The sequence below is a fragment of the Ambystoma mexicanum genome, chromosome 12 (assembly GCF_040938575.1).
Source record: "Ambystoma mexicanum isolate Mex_15411 chromosome 12, UKY_AmexF1_1, whole genome shotgun sequence".
In the NCBI taxonomy this organism is placed as follows: Eukaryota; Metazoa; Chordata; class Amphibia; order Caudata; family Ambystomatidae; genus Ambystoma; species Ambystoma mexicanum.
This window is the reverse complement of record NC_090936.1, coordinates 670,830,887-670,848,196: the sequence shown is the minus strand read 5'-3', so window position 1 is coordinate 670,848,196 and position 17,310 is coordinate 670,830,887. Positions and strand designations below refer to the sequence as shown.

The 17,310-nt window shown below is 46.6% G+C and overlaps 1 protein-coding gene across 1 annotated transcript in view; it reads left to right on the top strand.

The window, feature by feature from the left end:
• LRRK2 (leucine rich repeat kinase 2) overlaps nucleotides 1-17,310 on the top strand; it is a 2,398,611-nt gene that overhangs the window by 1,663,655 nt on the left and 717,646 nt on the right. Inside the window, exon 40 of the mRNA XM_069629211.1 lies at nucleotides 785-975. Within this exon, the coding sequence (XP_069485312.1) occupies nucleotides 785-975 (191 nt within the window). The remainder of the gene's footprint in view (nucleotides 1-784; nucleotides 976-17,310) is intronic.

Here is a 17,310-nt window from a genome sequence, read left to right as displayed (position 1 = left end):
GGGCTATAGGAGATGTCTGTGTCGGCGGTTCGCTCTGCTTCACAACATCAGTATCTAAAAATAGGAGTGAGTCCTCGATCAGCGGTGGAGGTGGGTGGCTAATGAGATGGATTTCTTTAGCTTTGATTCTTTTTTTTCTGGTGGCCGCAAGATTGGGTAGACACCAGGGAACCCTGACAACTACATATGCTGAAGAGCTTGCAATGTCCATGAAGTTACTGCCTTCAAAATACAGGCTAAAATACCAAAATGAAATTGGGGATTGCTGGTGCAGTGTCTCGCTTTTTTGTCATTAAAAATTGAATGCTGTAGTTTCTCCAGAGGTAAACGTGGAGCCCAGAAAACCACATTTGTTAAGGAAATTGCCTGATTAAAACAGTTAATGTTTAGTGTTTTCACCTTTTCCTTAAGTGTGCTCTGTAATATCTGACATGTGTTGAAGAAGGATACTGGCAGGAGCACTGTATTTGCGGTGTATATTTACTTTCTAAATCTCATGTTTTGTACTTTGTAACTGAAATATGTTTACTAAGTTTTCAATGCGCTCCCTGCTCCCCCTTCCCTCACTCCCCCTCCCTAAAGCCCTTTCACCATCCCATCCAACTCAGAGAGTCCTTGAATGATGTTCATGTTCATTTGGTACCTTGTGTCCTTAATGTGTTCTGATGTGGACATTGGCAACATCATTCATGACAATTTTGGTTGTGCTGTTAAAATTGTAATTGTATTGGTGAACTCCTCTACTTATATAAAGTACAATTAATTTATGCTCATTCATTTACAGGAACTGACAGTGCTAAGTCACCTTCATCACCCTAGCTTAGTCTCTTTGTTGGCTGCTGGTATTCGTCCTCGAATGTTAGTAATGGAACTTGCCCCTAAAGGATCCCTTGACCGTCTACTTCAGCAAGATACTGCTGTTTTTACTAGAACTATTCAGCACCGGATAGCTCTACATGTTGCAGATGGCTTGAGGTGAGCATTTTTTAAAATACAAATGCATGTGTCTCTCGCTCCCAATTTCAACAATTGATATTCCGAAAAATGTTAATCCACTGTCAAGTTTTTTTCTACTCGACGCATTTAAAAACATTGAATTTATTTTTCTTGTGTTTGATACGTGCAGTTTCTTTGTCTAGAGGATACTTCTTCCTGCAGATTGCTCTTGTAGACATGTTCCCAGACTGGATTCAGAACTTTTTATCGATACCGCAAATGGGATGTCAGCTACTGAATCAGAAACAGTGAAGGAGCGGCGGGATGAATGGCCTTTGAATATCTCGCCGCAGCTGCATGTGGTTGGTCCCATTTAAGTGAAGAAGCATGCCAGGTGGTATCAATTGCACAGAAAGGGCCCTGCTTTATGAAGCCAAGCCTGCAAATGTATATGATTGATGACCATAGACCCTAAAGGTGCCCAGTCACAGGTCTTTAGACATTTTCAGGCAATTTTTTAAAGAGGATATGAGGATCCATCAATCACAAATCCTCCCTCTGCCTTTGGGCCAGAGCTTGTTTATAGGTTTCCTCTGGCACATTCTGATATTGGCCTAGTGATGGATATACTGTATGCCAGGAGACTGAACATATCCTTTCATGTTCTCCTTCCCATTCCTGCTTTTTGTTCGATTGGATGATTTCTTTGTCTTTTGTGCATTGGTGAAGAGGGTTGCTGACTCTGTAAACGTGAAGATAGTGCAGTGGTCAAGCCCAGAAAAACGGTGAAGATCCTGCGGCCATGGCCCAGGGATGTTGAGTCCCCTTTCCCGTTTAAGGTGTTTAATCAGCACATCCTTACAATTCAGTCAGAAGCCATCGGTAGCACCAACTGTCAGGGAAAAGGGGTACTCAAGCAGTACCTCTTTTAGAGAGCATATCCTTGGTGAGACAGTATCTTGATCCACCCTTCAACTAAATCAGACCAAATGATGATATAAGCTGAACCTACTAGCAAAGGAAGCGTTCACAATGGATAGACAAATCACCTCTCTCCTTAACCGCCTATAACCATTAATTTTGGCAAATGGCTTCACATATTACCTATTAATGACATGTTCAGGGATGCCATGGAGGCGTGTAACACATGCTGTGTACTTGTATGGATATGGCTGCTGCGCTGCTCCAATACCTGGGATCCAGGTATACTTCATGTTTCCTGTTTTCAGTATTTGTCTTTTCAATTCCAGTGGGGTTTTGTCAGGGATTTCAACATTTTTCAAACACTTTATTAGTGCGTATCAGTTGTTCACATCACAAAATCGCAGACAACTATGCATTTCCAGTGTAGACTAATAATGTACAAAAAAGCAGGGGTGAGGCGCGGACTCCAATTTCTGGCCAATATATTACCTGAACAAGTGTCCAAAAAATTCACAGGGTTAAATCCCAATTTGCTGCCCAATAGTTTAGAGGGTTCATTCGCTTCTTGTACTGTTGTACTCCTCCAAGCGCTTTCGTATCTGCAATACTCATCAGGGAGGCTGGGTTGCCATTCAATTCAGGTGAAACCAATATAAATGCAGTTGCAGTCTCTAGGAATTATGGTCAATGTAGTGAACCCATTTAAACAATTCAGGTGACCAGTGAAAGACTCCCGTCCAACACACACATCATACCCTTAGCAGGGGGAGGGGGAAAACCATGATTATGGCTCTCCAGTGTAGGGCAAAATAAGCCTGGTGCTGCAGCCTCTGGAGTGCGGATCTCCACAAGTTAGATGTTCAAAAAAGCAGGGGCGAGGCGCGCACTCCAATTCCTGGCCAATATATTGCCTGAACAAGTGTCCAAAAACAATCACAGTGTTAAATCCCAATTACAGGGTTGAAACCCTTGTTTCACTCTTGTGGTCCTCCAAGTGTCCAATTACCTGGACACTTGTTCAGGTAATATATTGGCCAGGAATTGGAGTGTGCGCCTCGCCCCTGCTTTTTTGAACATTTAACTTGTGCTGTGATGGATCACTGGAGGTACTAATGTTAGGTTGCTCTAGAAAACTGTGGCACCCATTTGGATAGCCTCTTCACCAGTAAGGTGTGGTCTTTCGAGAAAAGGGGTCTACTCATTACCTTTGAACTGCAGAGCCGCGCTGCCCTGGCTGGACTTACTCTTCCCCATTCCCGCTATCTGGTACTTCTCCTTCTCCCTGCACTTTGCACTTTTGCACTTGCGCGATCTGAATGACATAATGCCTACTTAGGTCATTGTCTTTTCCACTCTGTCTTCCCTCTCTTGTCTTGTCGCCCCTAGAAACACTTGTGTACAGGCGCGTTATAAATGACGTGTATCGTATCCTATTACGCTAACTGCTTGACTTCAGTACAGTCTTCCTTCTTTCGTTCGGGGAAAACTGTGATCCAGCTACTGACGGATAGCAAGATCACCAAGTATTATGTTAAGCCGATAATGAACACTCCATTCCGAAGCTATTCAACTATCATATTGGGTATTGAGAAACAGCATTGCTCCAACTAATGTCCCGTAAACATTTAATCTTTTGTTGCTGCCACACTGTCAGGCTTCTTTCTTTTCCTTTGGTCACAAAGATTCAACCACTGGTCTGAGCTTAGGCTAACTGATTGAGTTTCATAGGCTTGAGTGGTCTCTGCTCAATCTCTGCCAAAGTGATACGTCATGCCCCTCTATGGGGTCAATCGTTTGCATGGTGACGCCCTTCCTTTAGCCTGTCTTATAGAGAAGTGTCTTAGATTGCAAGCAGCCTAGCAGCCATCTTAATAACATTGTTTATTTCAGGGCATGTGTGCAGCTGGGTCTTGCATTCTAATTCTCACAGGGGCTGCACATCATTACAACTAGTTGTGGGGTATTTTCAGCCCCAGGTTATTGCTGAACCAGTAGGCTAAATTAGGCCCAAAGGTGCAGAAATATGGAAGACTAATTGTTGGCTGGCAGACAAAAGTCGAGCGACTGGGCCAGAAAGTATATGCCTTTTTTAAACAGATGGCTGATGCACTGGAGTACAGCTCTGCCAAGAACCATAAACTGCGATGGAGAACTCTGTCCATTCGGATTGATTGAACAATGAACATATTAAAGATGAAACTCCATTGCCAGAGTAATTCAAAGATACATTGTAAAGTTGGACACTGTTGGCATGGTGCATTATGTAAAGCAAAATATGGGTGCAGGCCTCGTGGAAAGAAAATGTAGCAATTTAAATAGCACTACTGTCTGTTCATAAGAGCTGACTTAAAGCTGTGCATAGCCCAGGGAAACATCCCCCTCATTAAATCACAAAGGTCAAACACTCGTTCATCTCCTCATAACCAGTGGCGTCGCCAGGAATCAAATTTAGGAGGGGCACAGAGGGGGCCAAAGACAAAAGTAGAGGGGGCACAGACAAAAGTAGGGGGAGAACATGGTCACTGCTCATCTTAGGTAGGGGGGCACAAGGGGGGGGCACAGGGTTTCCCAGCGGGACCCCACCCACCCCATCCCCCCCATAGCGACGCCACTGCTCATAACACTTGCCAGACCCATTTGGTCACACCCCATTGAAGCTTAGCAGAGTAAAGGAAGAGGAAGCAGCTTGGGCCTGTGACAGGGGTTTATAGGGGTAGAATGATGTCTACTGAGTAAACAAAAATATAACCCAGGGACCTGAACTTTCTAAAATACTCAAAATGTAATCAGTGCCGGATTACCCAGTAGGCCAAGTAGGCACCGGCCTATGGGCCCCACTTCTTTTAGAGGCCCTACGACAACAGATCAAAATAATATTGATTTGGTCTGGAAAGATATTTACAATTACAAGCTTTCTTAAATTGTTTCCACAAAGATAGAAAAAATGAAGCGCCTGAAAAGAGGTCCCAAAGCTGTGCAGAAACTTTTTAACGTATTAGGAGATAATTTGCAAAGGTGTCCCTGACATTTCGACTGCCTAGGGGCCTCCACGGTCAGTTTTGTGCAGGGTCCACGGCTAGTTGCCAGTTTGACATGTAACCGAGGCTATATGACTCCCCAAGTGGTGGTGTTCTGCCGGAGGATCACCTGAGAGGAGAAGAGGTCCAGGAGAATGAGAGGACTCCATGGGATGAGACGTGGTATTTGCACTTCTGGGAAAAGATATTCAGAAGTGGAGGTGCACTATTTACAGAAGAGTATTAAAGAGCACAAATGTGAATCTTGTTTTCTCTAAATAGTTTTTTTTTTTAAAACAATTTTTATTTTATATAACACACCAAACATTGCAATACTTGGGACTTCCATCATCAGATTCAGCATCATAGCGTTACAATCAGCATTTTTCAGTCCCATTAACTCCCTCCCCCCTAACTTGAGCCAATATGTCCATATCATCGTCCTGTGATTCTTCAGGCGGGTTTATCGTCGTCTCTTTATCCGTATCAGCATCGCTCTGGTCTGACTGGGGGGGCCTCTCATAGTAGCCACCAGCCGCCTCCATTCAATTAAGGGTCCTACCTCCTCCTCCCCTCCCCTACAAACCTTGTCCCACCAAACAGCCGTTTCTGCCTCTGCCCAATTTAAGAGGTCAGCCCACCACAACTCTATCCTTGGCTTTTGGGCTGCCTTACAGCACATTGCTATCCTTCGTTTGGCCAGGATGTATGCTAAATCTTTCATTTTGCTTATGTGCCTTAAGTTACGTGGCCTAGGGAATCCCCCCAGCATGCATGCCCAGGCCGACTCCACCTCCAGTGTAATACCGATTCCTGCTAAGCGTGTCTTCAATTCTTGCCAAAACTGCCCCACCTCAGGGCAGGCCCAGAACATGTGCAGTAGCCCAGCCTCCTCCTTCCCACACCTAGGGCATTTCTGAGTCGTTTGGCCACCAAACCTGGCGATCTTACTGGGGGTGAGGTATGCTCTATGTGTGACATATAGTTGGATCTCCTGGAGTCTTGCGTTCCTGGACACTTTTTTATGATATCTTTGGGCTCTTTTCCAGAGCCCATCCGACATGGGCTCTCCCACCTCTTCCTCCCAAAGTTGTCTCAGTTGGGTCAAGTCCTTGGACCCCAACAGTTCGTATATGCGGGAAATCTCATTCCGACCCTCTGAAATATCATATATAGCCTCCATGGTGGCATCCGGTTGTCCGGTGAGCACCGCTGTTGGCCACTTTGCTCGTACTCGCTTGACAATTCTGGTGTAAGTTATGTACTGCCCCTTATGCACCCCAGTATCTTTGATCAGGTTCGGGAACTCTAATGCCTCCCCTTCCAGCCATACGTCTCCCAGGGTGGCCAGGCCCACTGATTCCCAGTACTTGCGGACCCCTTGTATCAGCTGGGGATCCTCTCCACATAGTGCTGCTAGCGGCACTTGCATAGAGTACGGAACCGGGTGTCCCGCCATCTGCCATGCTCTGTGCCATATCTCCCATCCCAGTACCAGCAGCCCCGCCATCCCCATGACCCTTGGCTTGGACAGCCACACCACTTCTTTGAGGAGGAAGGCGAACGGTTCCCTGTACAGCAGCCTGGATTCCGCCGTCTCCTCGTCGGACAGCCATCTTGCTACATACTGCAGCTGCCCTGCCAGATAGTGTAGCTCAAAATTTGTCAGATTAATCCCTCCCCTGTCACACGAGTTTTGTAGTTTCCAGAGGGCCACCCTGTTCCTGGAGTTGCCCCAAATGAAGCCCCTACACAGGCTAAGGAGGCTAGCGAAAAAGTGCCTCGGGATCACATGCAGAATGTTAACAAAGAAATGCAACAGTCTGGGCAAAACTACCATTTTTAGCAAAGCAGCTCTCCCCACCATAGCCAGGGGTAACCTGGACCAGAATCCCATGCTGTTTTTAATTCCTTGGACTGCTTTTACCATGTTGCGTGTATGTTCCTCCTCTGCCGTATGGTATATGTCAATTCCGAGATATTGGAACGACTTTGTGTGCCTGGGTATCAGTAATATTGGCAGACTCCCGGGCAAGACAAGCTTGTATCTCCCCAGTGGGAACACGCTAGACTTCTTGGGGTTAACCGATATGCCAGAGAGAACGGCAAATTGCTCCATCACGTCTAGAATATATTGCATGTTCTCTTCTGGGTAGCGTAAATACAACAGTATGTCGTCCACATATAAAGAAACAAGGTGCATGCCACCCGCAGTACGAATACCTATCTCCTCGTATTGCTGTCTTAGATAGGTGGCCATTGGCTCCACTGCTAATATGTATGACATGGGTGACCACGGGCAGCCCTCTCTAGTGCCTCTGCTTAGTTGCCATTTGTCTGAAATGATAGCACCCGTTTTGACCCTGGAAATCGGGGAGCTGTATAACATTTTCACCCACCTGAGGTACCCGGTCCCATTCCATAGCCCTCTAAGGTCGCGATCAACCAGGGCCATCTCACTGAGTCGAAGGCCTTCACCGCGTCTAGTGAAACTATTGCCAATTCAGTTGGGTCATTTTTTGTTTGGTCAGTGATGTGATGCAGTCTTCTGAGAGTATCAGTTATGTTCCTGCCCGGGACATAGCCCGTTTGGTCGGTGTGTATCAGTTACCAATAACGGCCTTAAGCCTATTTGCTAGTACAGCAGTGAGGATTTTACTATCCTGATTGAGCATCGATAAGGGCCTGTACGACCCACAATGAGTGTTAGGCTTGCCCGGTTTCAGAAGCGGAATAATCACCGCCTCTCGCAGGGTCTCTGGTAGCCTGCCTTGCTCATACGACTCATTAAGCATGGCCAGCAGCGGGGCAACTCTTGTTTATAGGTTTTATAAAATTCACTTGGAAGCCATCTGACCTGGCGGCCTTACAGGTGGGCAAGTAGCGAACCACTAGTTTGAGTTCTTCCATCGTAATAGGGGCGTCCAGGTCTGCGCGTTCTGCCTCGTCTAAGGTGGGTAGGCCCATGTCCTCCAATGTTACCCGAATCTCGTGGACTTTTGGGCCACCTGGGTCCTCATAAAGATGTTTATAGAATCTCAGGAACTCTTCATTCACCCCCTCCTGGGTATTCTGGGTCCGCCCTCCCTCCCCTTTGATTTCCCTGATCACCGTTCGCGGCGTCTCGCTCTTGTATAGCCAGGCCAGCAACCTGCCCGGCTTATCTCCCCCTGCGTGCTGTCTCTCCACGTATTTCTTATAGCTTAGTTTACATAACCTGTCCCAGCATTCCCCATTAGCTTGTTATAATTGCCTTATCCTGTCTCTGTCATCACCGGAGGTGCCTTCCGTACACATCCTGCCCTCCAACTCCTTCTCAATTCCCTTCAACTCCTGCTCTATGCCCCCCCTGGATCCCCCTAGACTTCGAAATGGCAACCCCCCGCAAAACCACCTTAAACGCCTCCCATACAGTTCCCATAGAGCTTACACTACCAGTATTTATCTCAAAGTACTCAATGATCGCCTCTTAAATCCTCCCTGAATCCCGGGTCCTGCAGAGCCTCGGCTCTGAGTTTCCAAGTGGGAATCCACGCCCTGAGAGGTTGATGCCGCCACTCCAGGACCAGGAGGGAGTAGTCCGAGAGCACCCTAGCATTGTATTCCGCGCCTTCCATCTCTCCTGCCAACTCCGTGGAGGCGAACACCTAGTCTAATCTTGTATGAAGGACGTGTGGTGCCGTATAATGCGAATATTGTCTATCCACTGGATGCAACTGCCTCCAGACGTCAACTAAGTCAAAGTCCCTCAGGAGGGCCTGTACCACCTTTGCTGCTGGGGTTGGTTTGTCTATCTTACTATCCGATCTGTCAACCTTAGGATTAAGTACACAGTTAAAGTCACCTCCCCACAGGATCCCGCCACCCAGCAGAGGGCCGACTCTACCGTACAGGGTCCTAAAGTAAGCCGCTGTGTCCTGGTTAGGGGCATATAAATTTACAATACACTTTTCTCGGTTTTCCAATATACCCTTCACAACGATCAATCTGCCGTCTGGGTCACCTGTGACCTGAAGCTGCCGAAATGGCACCTGCGGCGCCTCCCAGATGATAACTCCTCTAGCGTAGGGCGAGTATGTGGATCCCACCAGGCACCCCCTCCACTTCTTCTTGACCACCTCCAATTTCTCCCTAGTGAGGTGGGTCTCTTGCAATAATGCTATGTCGGTCCTCATCTTTTTCAGATACATCATCACCTTGTTATGTTTCAGATAGCTGTTGAGACCCCTGACATTCCAGGTAACCACTCTAAGGTACCCTGGCGCCATAACATCCCGCACTCCTTCTCCGCCTCTTATCCCGCCTGTCAAGGTTAACGTTTTGGCTCAATACCCTTTCCCTCCCATCAAACTTCCCCCCACCCCCTTCCCAACACCCCATTTCCCAACTTCAAACCACTGCACACACCCCTTAAGCCCCCCCCCCCCTTTCTTCGGCCCCAACCCCAACAAGTGCCCAGCTCCATCCCTGGATCTCAGGCCCCCCGCGTTTGGTTCTGCCCTAGAAGGCCTTGGCCCAGAACCCAGCAGGGTGTCACCGGACTACCAGTGACCTGACTAAACTATTTGTTATGGGGGTGCGTGGTAATGCTCCGTGTAGCTCCTATATCTATATCAAGGTTTCTAGTGCCACCGTATCATACTTATAACTGTAGCTCTAAACACACTCCTCCGCCGGTTATATGCAATGCTATATTCAAGTCCCATTGTCATAAGCTGCAGCACCTAGGGCGCTTACCGACGCGTGTTACTTATCTCCACCTTTTGTTCCCTGGATATCTGGTTCCTAGGGACAGCTCTGCGTGTCCAACCATCCCATGGCATCCTCTCGGGTGTCAAAAAACAAGGTTCTGCTCTTGTGGAATACCTTCAGTTTAGCTGGGTAAAGCAGCATGTACCTATGGCCCGCTTCCCGCAATCTTCTTTTCACGGACCCGAAGTTCATGCGGCTGCTCTGTACTTGCAAGGTATAATCCGGGTATGCTGTTATGTTTGCTGCACCTCTTTGTATCGTGCCGCCCTTCCGAAAGTCTTCAAGGATTTTTTCCCGGTCTCGGTAGTTTAGGATCTTAGCTATCATCGGCCTAGGTGGGTTCCCCGGCGGTGGCTTCCTCATCTGGGCCCTGTGCGCCCTCTCTACAGCGAACCCCTGGGACAGGGCTCCCCCAGTTATCTCCTGCAATAGTATAGACTCAATGTATTCCGTAGGGTTAGTTCCCACAGCTCCTTCCGGCAATCTGACAATGCGAATATTGTTTCTTCGGGCACGTCCCTCCGCCTCTTCCTCCCTACTCTCCAGATTGCCCAAACGTTGTACCAAGGCGTGAAGTTCAGATTTATGAGCAGCACAGGCCACCGCGTTCGGGGCCACCTCTTTTTCCAGGTCCTTCATGCGCTCCGCCAACAATCTTACGTCTTGCCGGAGACGATTTACGTCCTCCTGCACTGCTCCAACTTTGAGCTCAAGTGCAGCTTTCAATTCGGTCATTGCCAGGCCCAGTTTGGTCTCCAAGGCCACTTTCAGGTCAGCAATCACTGCAAGTACCTCCAGCAGGGGTCTTTTCTTTCTTCCTGGCCCCTTCAGCACCTGGTGGTGTTTTGGCAAAATCGTCCAGTGTGGGCTGCTTGCCTTTCTGTCTGATGGGTTTGTTGGACATCCTGTTGAGTCAGGGTAAAGTAAGCCAGCCCCAATACGTGCTGTCCTCTTTTAGAGCGTGCTAAATTGCCCAAAATGTCCGGGCCCAGCCTGATCATTTCAGGGGTGTCCTCCAGCAACCTTTCTTATTTCCAGAATGGACTGTGTCCTCCCACGTAACCATGTGGGTTCATTCCTCCCTCACAGGACTCAGGACCCTGCCCCAGTCGATCTGGATCCCCGGGCTGTCCGCCTTGCAATGGTGTGGCTGTGTGGGCTCTGATGGCCTCCCTTGCCGGTCCCCACTTTCAAGGGGTGACCCCGTACGCCTTCATCTGCAGTTACCTCTTGCGTCCACCTCGGGCACGTTGTGTGCATCCCTTTGTTCCCACTACAGGTGACTGCAAGTCTCTGTGTATCTGTCTAAGCCTGTCTGTGCCCCTTGGGTGGCTGGATCAGCATTCATAAATTAATCATAGGCATGTCTTATACTTCGTTGTGCCATTGTACTTACTAGCCTCCACAGGCTGGTTTAGTGGAGCAGGTTGGGTTGCAGGTATGTGCCTGCGCCTCTTTGTCTCCCGTTGCGGCGCTGTGTTTATTGTATCACCGGCATTTCAGCATATTATCAGCTGTCTGTGAGCAGCTACGGTGCTCGTTTCTCTCCTCATGTCGCCTCGTTAAAGGAGATGGACGCTCCCAGCGTCGTCTCCCTCTGAGCAAACCGCTCGGTGCACAGCGTACCGGGCAGCTCCCCGCATCTATGTACACGCGCGTCTTGATGCCATTTTGAATGCGCTATCCAAGCTTCATATTGCAGCCTGTCCAAATAATTGCTTGGCAACGTGATGGTTAGTTCAATGTTCTTGTTACCACTGGTTTATTCTAGTTACTAGTTCCACATTTACACCATGCAATAGTTCCCTGTTTGCAGGGTCGGCGCTGTGCATGACCTTGTTCTGTGCTGCAATTTCGAAATCAAATCCCTTGTTCCCGGTGGATGCATGAAGTTATAATTGTTGCAAAGGATAATATGATTAAATAGTCATCTGTCTTGCTAGGAGCTGCTATCACATCTAGTCAGGGTCCCCCTGTGTGTGCCTCCGTCAGGTCTCAGGCAACGCTTAGGCTGTACTCGGATTTTTATCAGTGATACTTAATCACATCCAAGTCAGGGTCTTCCTGTGTGGCACTCCGTATACCTGGCTGCCCCCGTTCCACCATGTTACTGCATTACATTGGGTCCGGATGGCTATAACGGGGAGCATTCAGTCGCGGTTGCTTTGCGCAACTTGAAAGGCTGCCCTGTTAGCTGGTCTGATGGCCAAGTTTCCACTGCGACTGCGAGCAAAACCGCCCGTAACACTTGGCCGGCTCACTCGCTGTCACTTAGCTGCAGCTGCTTGTGGGCATGCTGGTTCCTTGTAAGTGTTGCGTATACACTACCAAATATTGCAGTGTATACTATAATGTCACGTCTATGTGGGTGAGCAGCCTCTTAGTTTATTGTGCATACCAGACGGACTGCTTGGAGTTTCGGTCCCATTTCGTCGTATACCGGGCATGCGCTTTGCATTTGCGGTACTGTTCGTTCGCCGTTTTGCTCTAACATCGGGCTTCTCCCACGGGTCCCACGTTATGGCCACAGGGAGTCCTCAGATCACCACTCTACTCGCGGCCCCTTCTAGCAGTCCCGATATGCGTCAGCTGTCCTCATCATCTTTGTTGTTGACGGATCTCCATTTTGGATTTCTCGTGAGCGCACCGCCACAAAATTCTTCCGGCTAATTTCACTCGCATCACAGCGCAGATCAACACCATTTCACGCTCCGGTTGGGCAATGACAGTTCATGAGCTCGGCCAAACGGTGTCTTCAGATTAGTATGGTTTCAATGTGTCACATTTTCTCGGATCATTTCAGGATCAGCAGGAGCCTCCTTGGAAACACGTCCTCCTACATGGCTCTGTAGCCACGCCCCCTCTCTCTAAATAGTTAAGTTTTGAAGCTGCAAATTATTGAATTCTGATAACTGTTGTAAACCTCCTGTCAGTTGACCTTAACCACAAGAGCACTTGTTGTTGTGAAACACTGTTCATGCAGGGGAGTATACCCAGATGGCAAACCTTTGGAGGAGTATGCCTGAAATGGGAGTAGACAAGGTGTGAACTGAGGTATTAGGCCCGGCATGGGAGTTAACCAGGTGGAAGTCAAAGAAGTGCACAAAGTTGAACCCCGGGACCTGGGGCCCTTTAAGATGAGATAGCAATACTTAGAGATGAATGGGGATGCAGAACTTACTCATACATCAATATCAAACCGACTCAGGAAGTTGGCAAAACTCAGTACTGTTTTATTAACAATTATCTAAAATGGGGAGTTACAACAGATATCAACGGACGTTCACTCAGTTTCTCTCACTCTCGAGAACTCAACGTGTTACATGAAAAAACACACATGTATAATAAATATTCGTCAACATTGAGGTCACACTACGTGGCAAACTAAGAAAACCTACTAGGGGATGTGATCGGCTTAAAGGGAACATCTAGGTATACGTTCCATAATGATGGGGGTTGTGATTGAGTGGACTACTAAGCCCATCCCAAGTGCAAGTCATCTTCCGTGTCTTATTAATACTCAACACCCCATTGGTTACACAAACTATATTGCTCTTTGGTGCGTGGCCCTCTATAATTGGTTGGCACGCTTGTACCCTTCTGGAATATTCTACTTGCTAGCAGCACGCAAGCTGGTTACCCCTGGTGCTGGGAGGGTTGGCTGGTCATGCCTCCCCTCCCAATTAGCCCAACATCTATCATCACTCCTGCGGTCTATCATTCAATTAGGCTTTGTACTTGGCCTTGTAGAGGCTCACTGTGCCTGAGAATAAAAGGGATTGTGGCATGGGCTTATCTTCTAGTTTTGGTGTAGCCCGAGCCACAGTGTTTTTCCATCTGGCCATGTGACTGCAGACCACGTTTTTGAGCTCTTCACTGCATGAAAACAGAAGTTTGTTTCTTTCTCACGTTCATGTAGCTTCTTGACAGACAACCAGGCTCACGGTGGCCCCGACTCTTGGTGCTGGACGAGCCAGCCTTTCTTGAATTCTCCTTCACCATTTTCAACTGTGCCACACTTCAAGCCCTTTCTATTCACGGGGTTCAAGTTTGCTACAGTACATTGTGGAACATACAGATTCTATACATTCCTATGTATATACATTGGTGCATCGCCGCAATCTATTCAATACGTAGCCAGCCTGAGGATTACTTTGTCTACTTGCGTTACAGCATCTGTACAGTTGCAAAATGACTTTGCATTTTCTTCACAGTTTCTTTGCACAGGCAATCTTCATTTCGATCGCAAAATGTTGCTGTTTCTTCGATACCTCATCTTCAGATTCTATAGAATGTCTATATTCCTTTTTCATTTGTGTCTTTTCTGGGTGCGTCAGTTCTGCTTCATATGACGTCACCAGTCTTCTTTCTCATTCATTTTCATACTTCTTCCGGGACTCTTTCCAGAAAACCGTTACTTCTTTGTGAATGCATGTAGGGTTTTCTAAATGGATACCTTGTGGCAAAAATTCTTTGCAGTATAGGCATTCTCGCTGTTACTGTGCATGTCGCAATTTCTGGTTTCCAAAATATAGGCAACATGGGGGAGGAGCTTCTGGTAGGGGTATTTGGCTCTTCCTCTACAAAGTGGTCCTGAAAAAGACAATTTGTGCTTGTCCGACTGAAGAAAAGAGCCGTGTAAAGCTGCCAAGAAGTTGTTCCTTTACAACGTATCAGGTGTGGCAAATCATCCTGACCAAAACAGTTATTGTTGCAATTGATGAACTGCAAAGTTGTCCTTTATTGAAGGAGGATACATTGTATAAGGAAGAGTCTTCTATTTTCTTTGTTGAATCATCTGAGTATTGGAACTTTCTTTTGACCAATTGAACTTGCATAGAATTGTGTTGGAACTGTGTTTCCTTATTTTTTTTTATTTTATTTTCTTGAACTGTGAAGCAGAGTTTTGTTTAAGATCTAGGGAAGGGGAATTGGCCGAGAGACTGTTGTTGCAATACAAACTCAATTACTATTGTTGAACTGCCATGTACTTACTTATTTGTATTTGTTGTATGTATAGGTCTGAGGGACAGATATCCTTTGTTAGAGTGTTTCCTTTAGTTTATTTTAGGCAGGAAAACCCTTGTCCGGGTAGGGATAGTGGGGCATTTATCCAACCTTCTAAATTAATAAAATGGCATTTGTTGAGAAAACTTTACAAATGTGTCTGTCTCACATTTATGACCCCTTACAATACCATTGGTCTATGTGAAATTATATTGTGTCCTAAACTTGAGAACCATGACAGATACAAAGATGGTTCATATCTTTTTGAAAAGCACGGAAAATGCCATATCTGCTGATAGGAGTCCCCTCAAAATTTGACCCTGGGAACCAAAGTTATAAGGATTGCAGCTTGCCAGAATAATTTAAAGCTTTGAGAGCAGGTATCTGGTAGCCTGTGAAATCAAATGCCTGAAATATCATGATTCTAACTTTAATCCATTCTGCAGAAATCACAAAAATCTGTCATTCGCGCAGGCAGTCACCTGCTGACACCAGATGCAGTTCATTGTGAGCAGACCAATGTAGAAATATGTAGGTTGTGGCCCTTATTTGCAAATTGGAGAAAAGGGCCATGCTGAAGATTTGTAACTTCATGTTTGAGTTGGCCAGAAATGTAATTTCACATGGGTGGAGTAAGAACTACCAGAAATGGGTTCTCGAGTCCCGATGATCAATCATTTAGAAGAGGCAAGGCCTTGCGAAGGGGGAAGAACAATAGTTGTCCAATCAGAATAATTAGCCAATGAGCCCAGTACTTCCTAACATATTTTGAGGTATGGCTAGGAGGTTTTAAAACTGGACGCACAATGGAAATTGGGAAGAACTAAACTTTCAGGGAAGAAAGAAGGAACTAAAAAGGAGGAGCGAGGTGACACTACAATCTGGAGAGGCAGACCAAAGGGTTGATGCTGGATTGTCATCCATAACAGGGACCAGGAGAGGCGGTTTAACAGGCTCTATGCTTCCCATTAGATGACCCAGGGCGACTTCCTGATGCACTTATGCAGAACCAAGAGATAGCCAAAGTAAGTAAAAAATTCCAACAGATTAAACCATTGGTGGGGATCTGTTTGAAGGAATATCCCTACCCCCTTATATAGACATTAATGATGTGGGTATCCAGAAGTAGATCCCTAGCATTTCTTTATTAATTCATAATTTAATTAATTCCCACACAGCCAAAAGACATGGGGGTGGGGGGATCACAGGGAAATTCAAAATCTGATAATCCTCCAAGCTCTAATGATGATATAGTCTTTAAATTAGTTTTGGATGATCACCTGCATCCGTTTCACCAACCCCAAAAATCCCCTAATGGGGAGGGTGCATTCAAAAACAGAATTCCGAACTGTTCAACATTCCCCAAACCGTTCAGTAAAGCAGAAGGGGTCCCAATAGTAAGCTGAATTTCTGGGTCTGTTGTGAGGAGTCTGCAATGAGAGTTGAACACAAGGTTGTCATTTTGTGTCTAAAGACTTTTATTAAATAGAAATGGGTTGGGAAAATGCCTCTATCACCCTATTCTAAAGAGGAGTTCCCTACCTAAAAAGCAAAAACGAAGGATCTGTCCGTGACAGGATGTCAATAACTGAAAAACCGTCCATGGGTCCAAAACAACCTATCCTGGCCCTCACACTTTAAACAAATCAAAGGGTGCAAGGAAATGTCTTCAACCTGATATTAGTATATAAAGTGTTCACAACTGAAAATAAGAATAGCTCCAACAAAACGGTTCTCCAGAGTGAAAGATCTTGGATCCAGAAGGTGTTCCCCTTCCCCTGGATTCTTAAGTAGGAAGCCAATGGTCGCTTTTACTAACAATTCCTTTGTGTCTCTGCTTGATTCACAAGGTTGCTGTTTAGGGAACATGTTCTGTAGCAGTTTTTCTTAAACACATGTTTCTCCTCTATTTAGAAAACACTGTCCTTTATTGTTTCTGGTAGCTTTAAAATCGCCTGGCATACTCCCCTGCCAGGACTCTTTATGCAATTCCAACTTCCTGGTGTAATCTTCTCCCTTGTGACTTCACTGCCTGGTATACTCTCCTGCCAGGACTTCCTATGCATTTCAGTTGCCTGGTATTCATCCTTTGCCAGGACCTGTTATATGTCTCACAGTTGCTCTTTATCTCCAAAATTGTATGTGTTGTTCATGGTTTGGTATATAGGTCTGTGGTGATGTTTGCCCAAACGTTGCCCCACACTTGCATCTCGTGCATCTGTAGCTCACTGGGGTTTGAATCTGTACTTTGCCTATTATGCATTCAAATAAATGTTTAATTGGTGTTTGCTTCAGTACTTTTCTGCATTCAAACAAACCTGCATTCTGAGCAAAGGTATCACATTCAAATTGTCGTTGGCCCGGTCACCCGGGTCCCCAGTGGCTTTGTGTACACTCACAGTTGTGTCTCTAGCGTATCTGGTTTGGTTTGTGCTTATGCAGTGAAGCTTTTTCACTCGCTTCCCAATCTGGAGTGCGCGGACGTCCTTCCAGCTGCCTTTGCAGCTCTGCGGTCACACGCCTGCTTCCTTTCAGGTACCGGTCTGGAGAATGCTGCCTCTTCGAGCTGCTGAGCTCCCAGGAACTCTTTTGCGGTTCTCAGCATCTCCACAGCACTTCCTGCTTGCGCACTGCGTTTCTCCTTCAATCCTGGTGATCTTCTCCACTCTGCCAC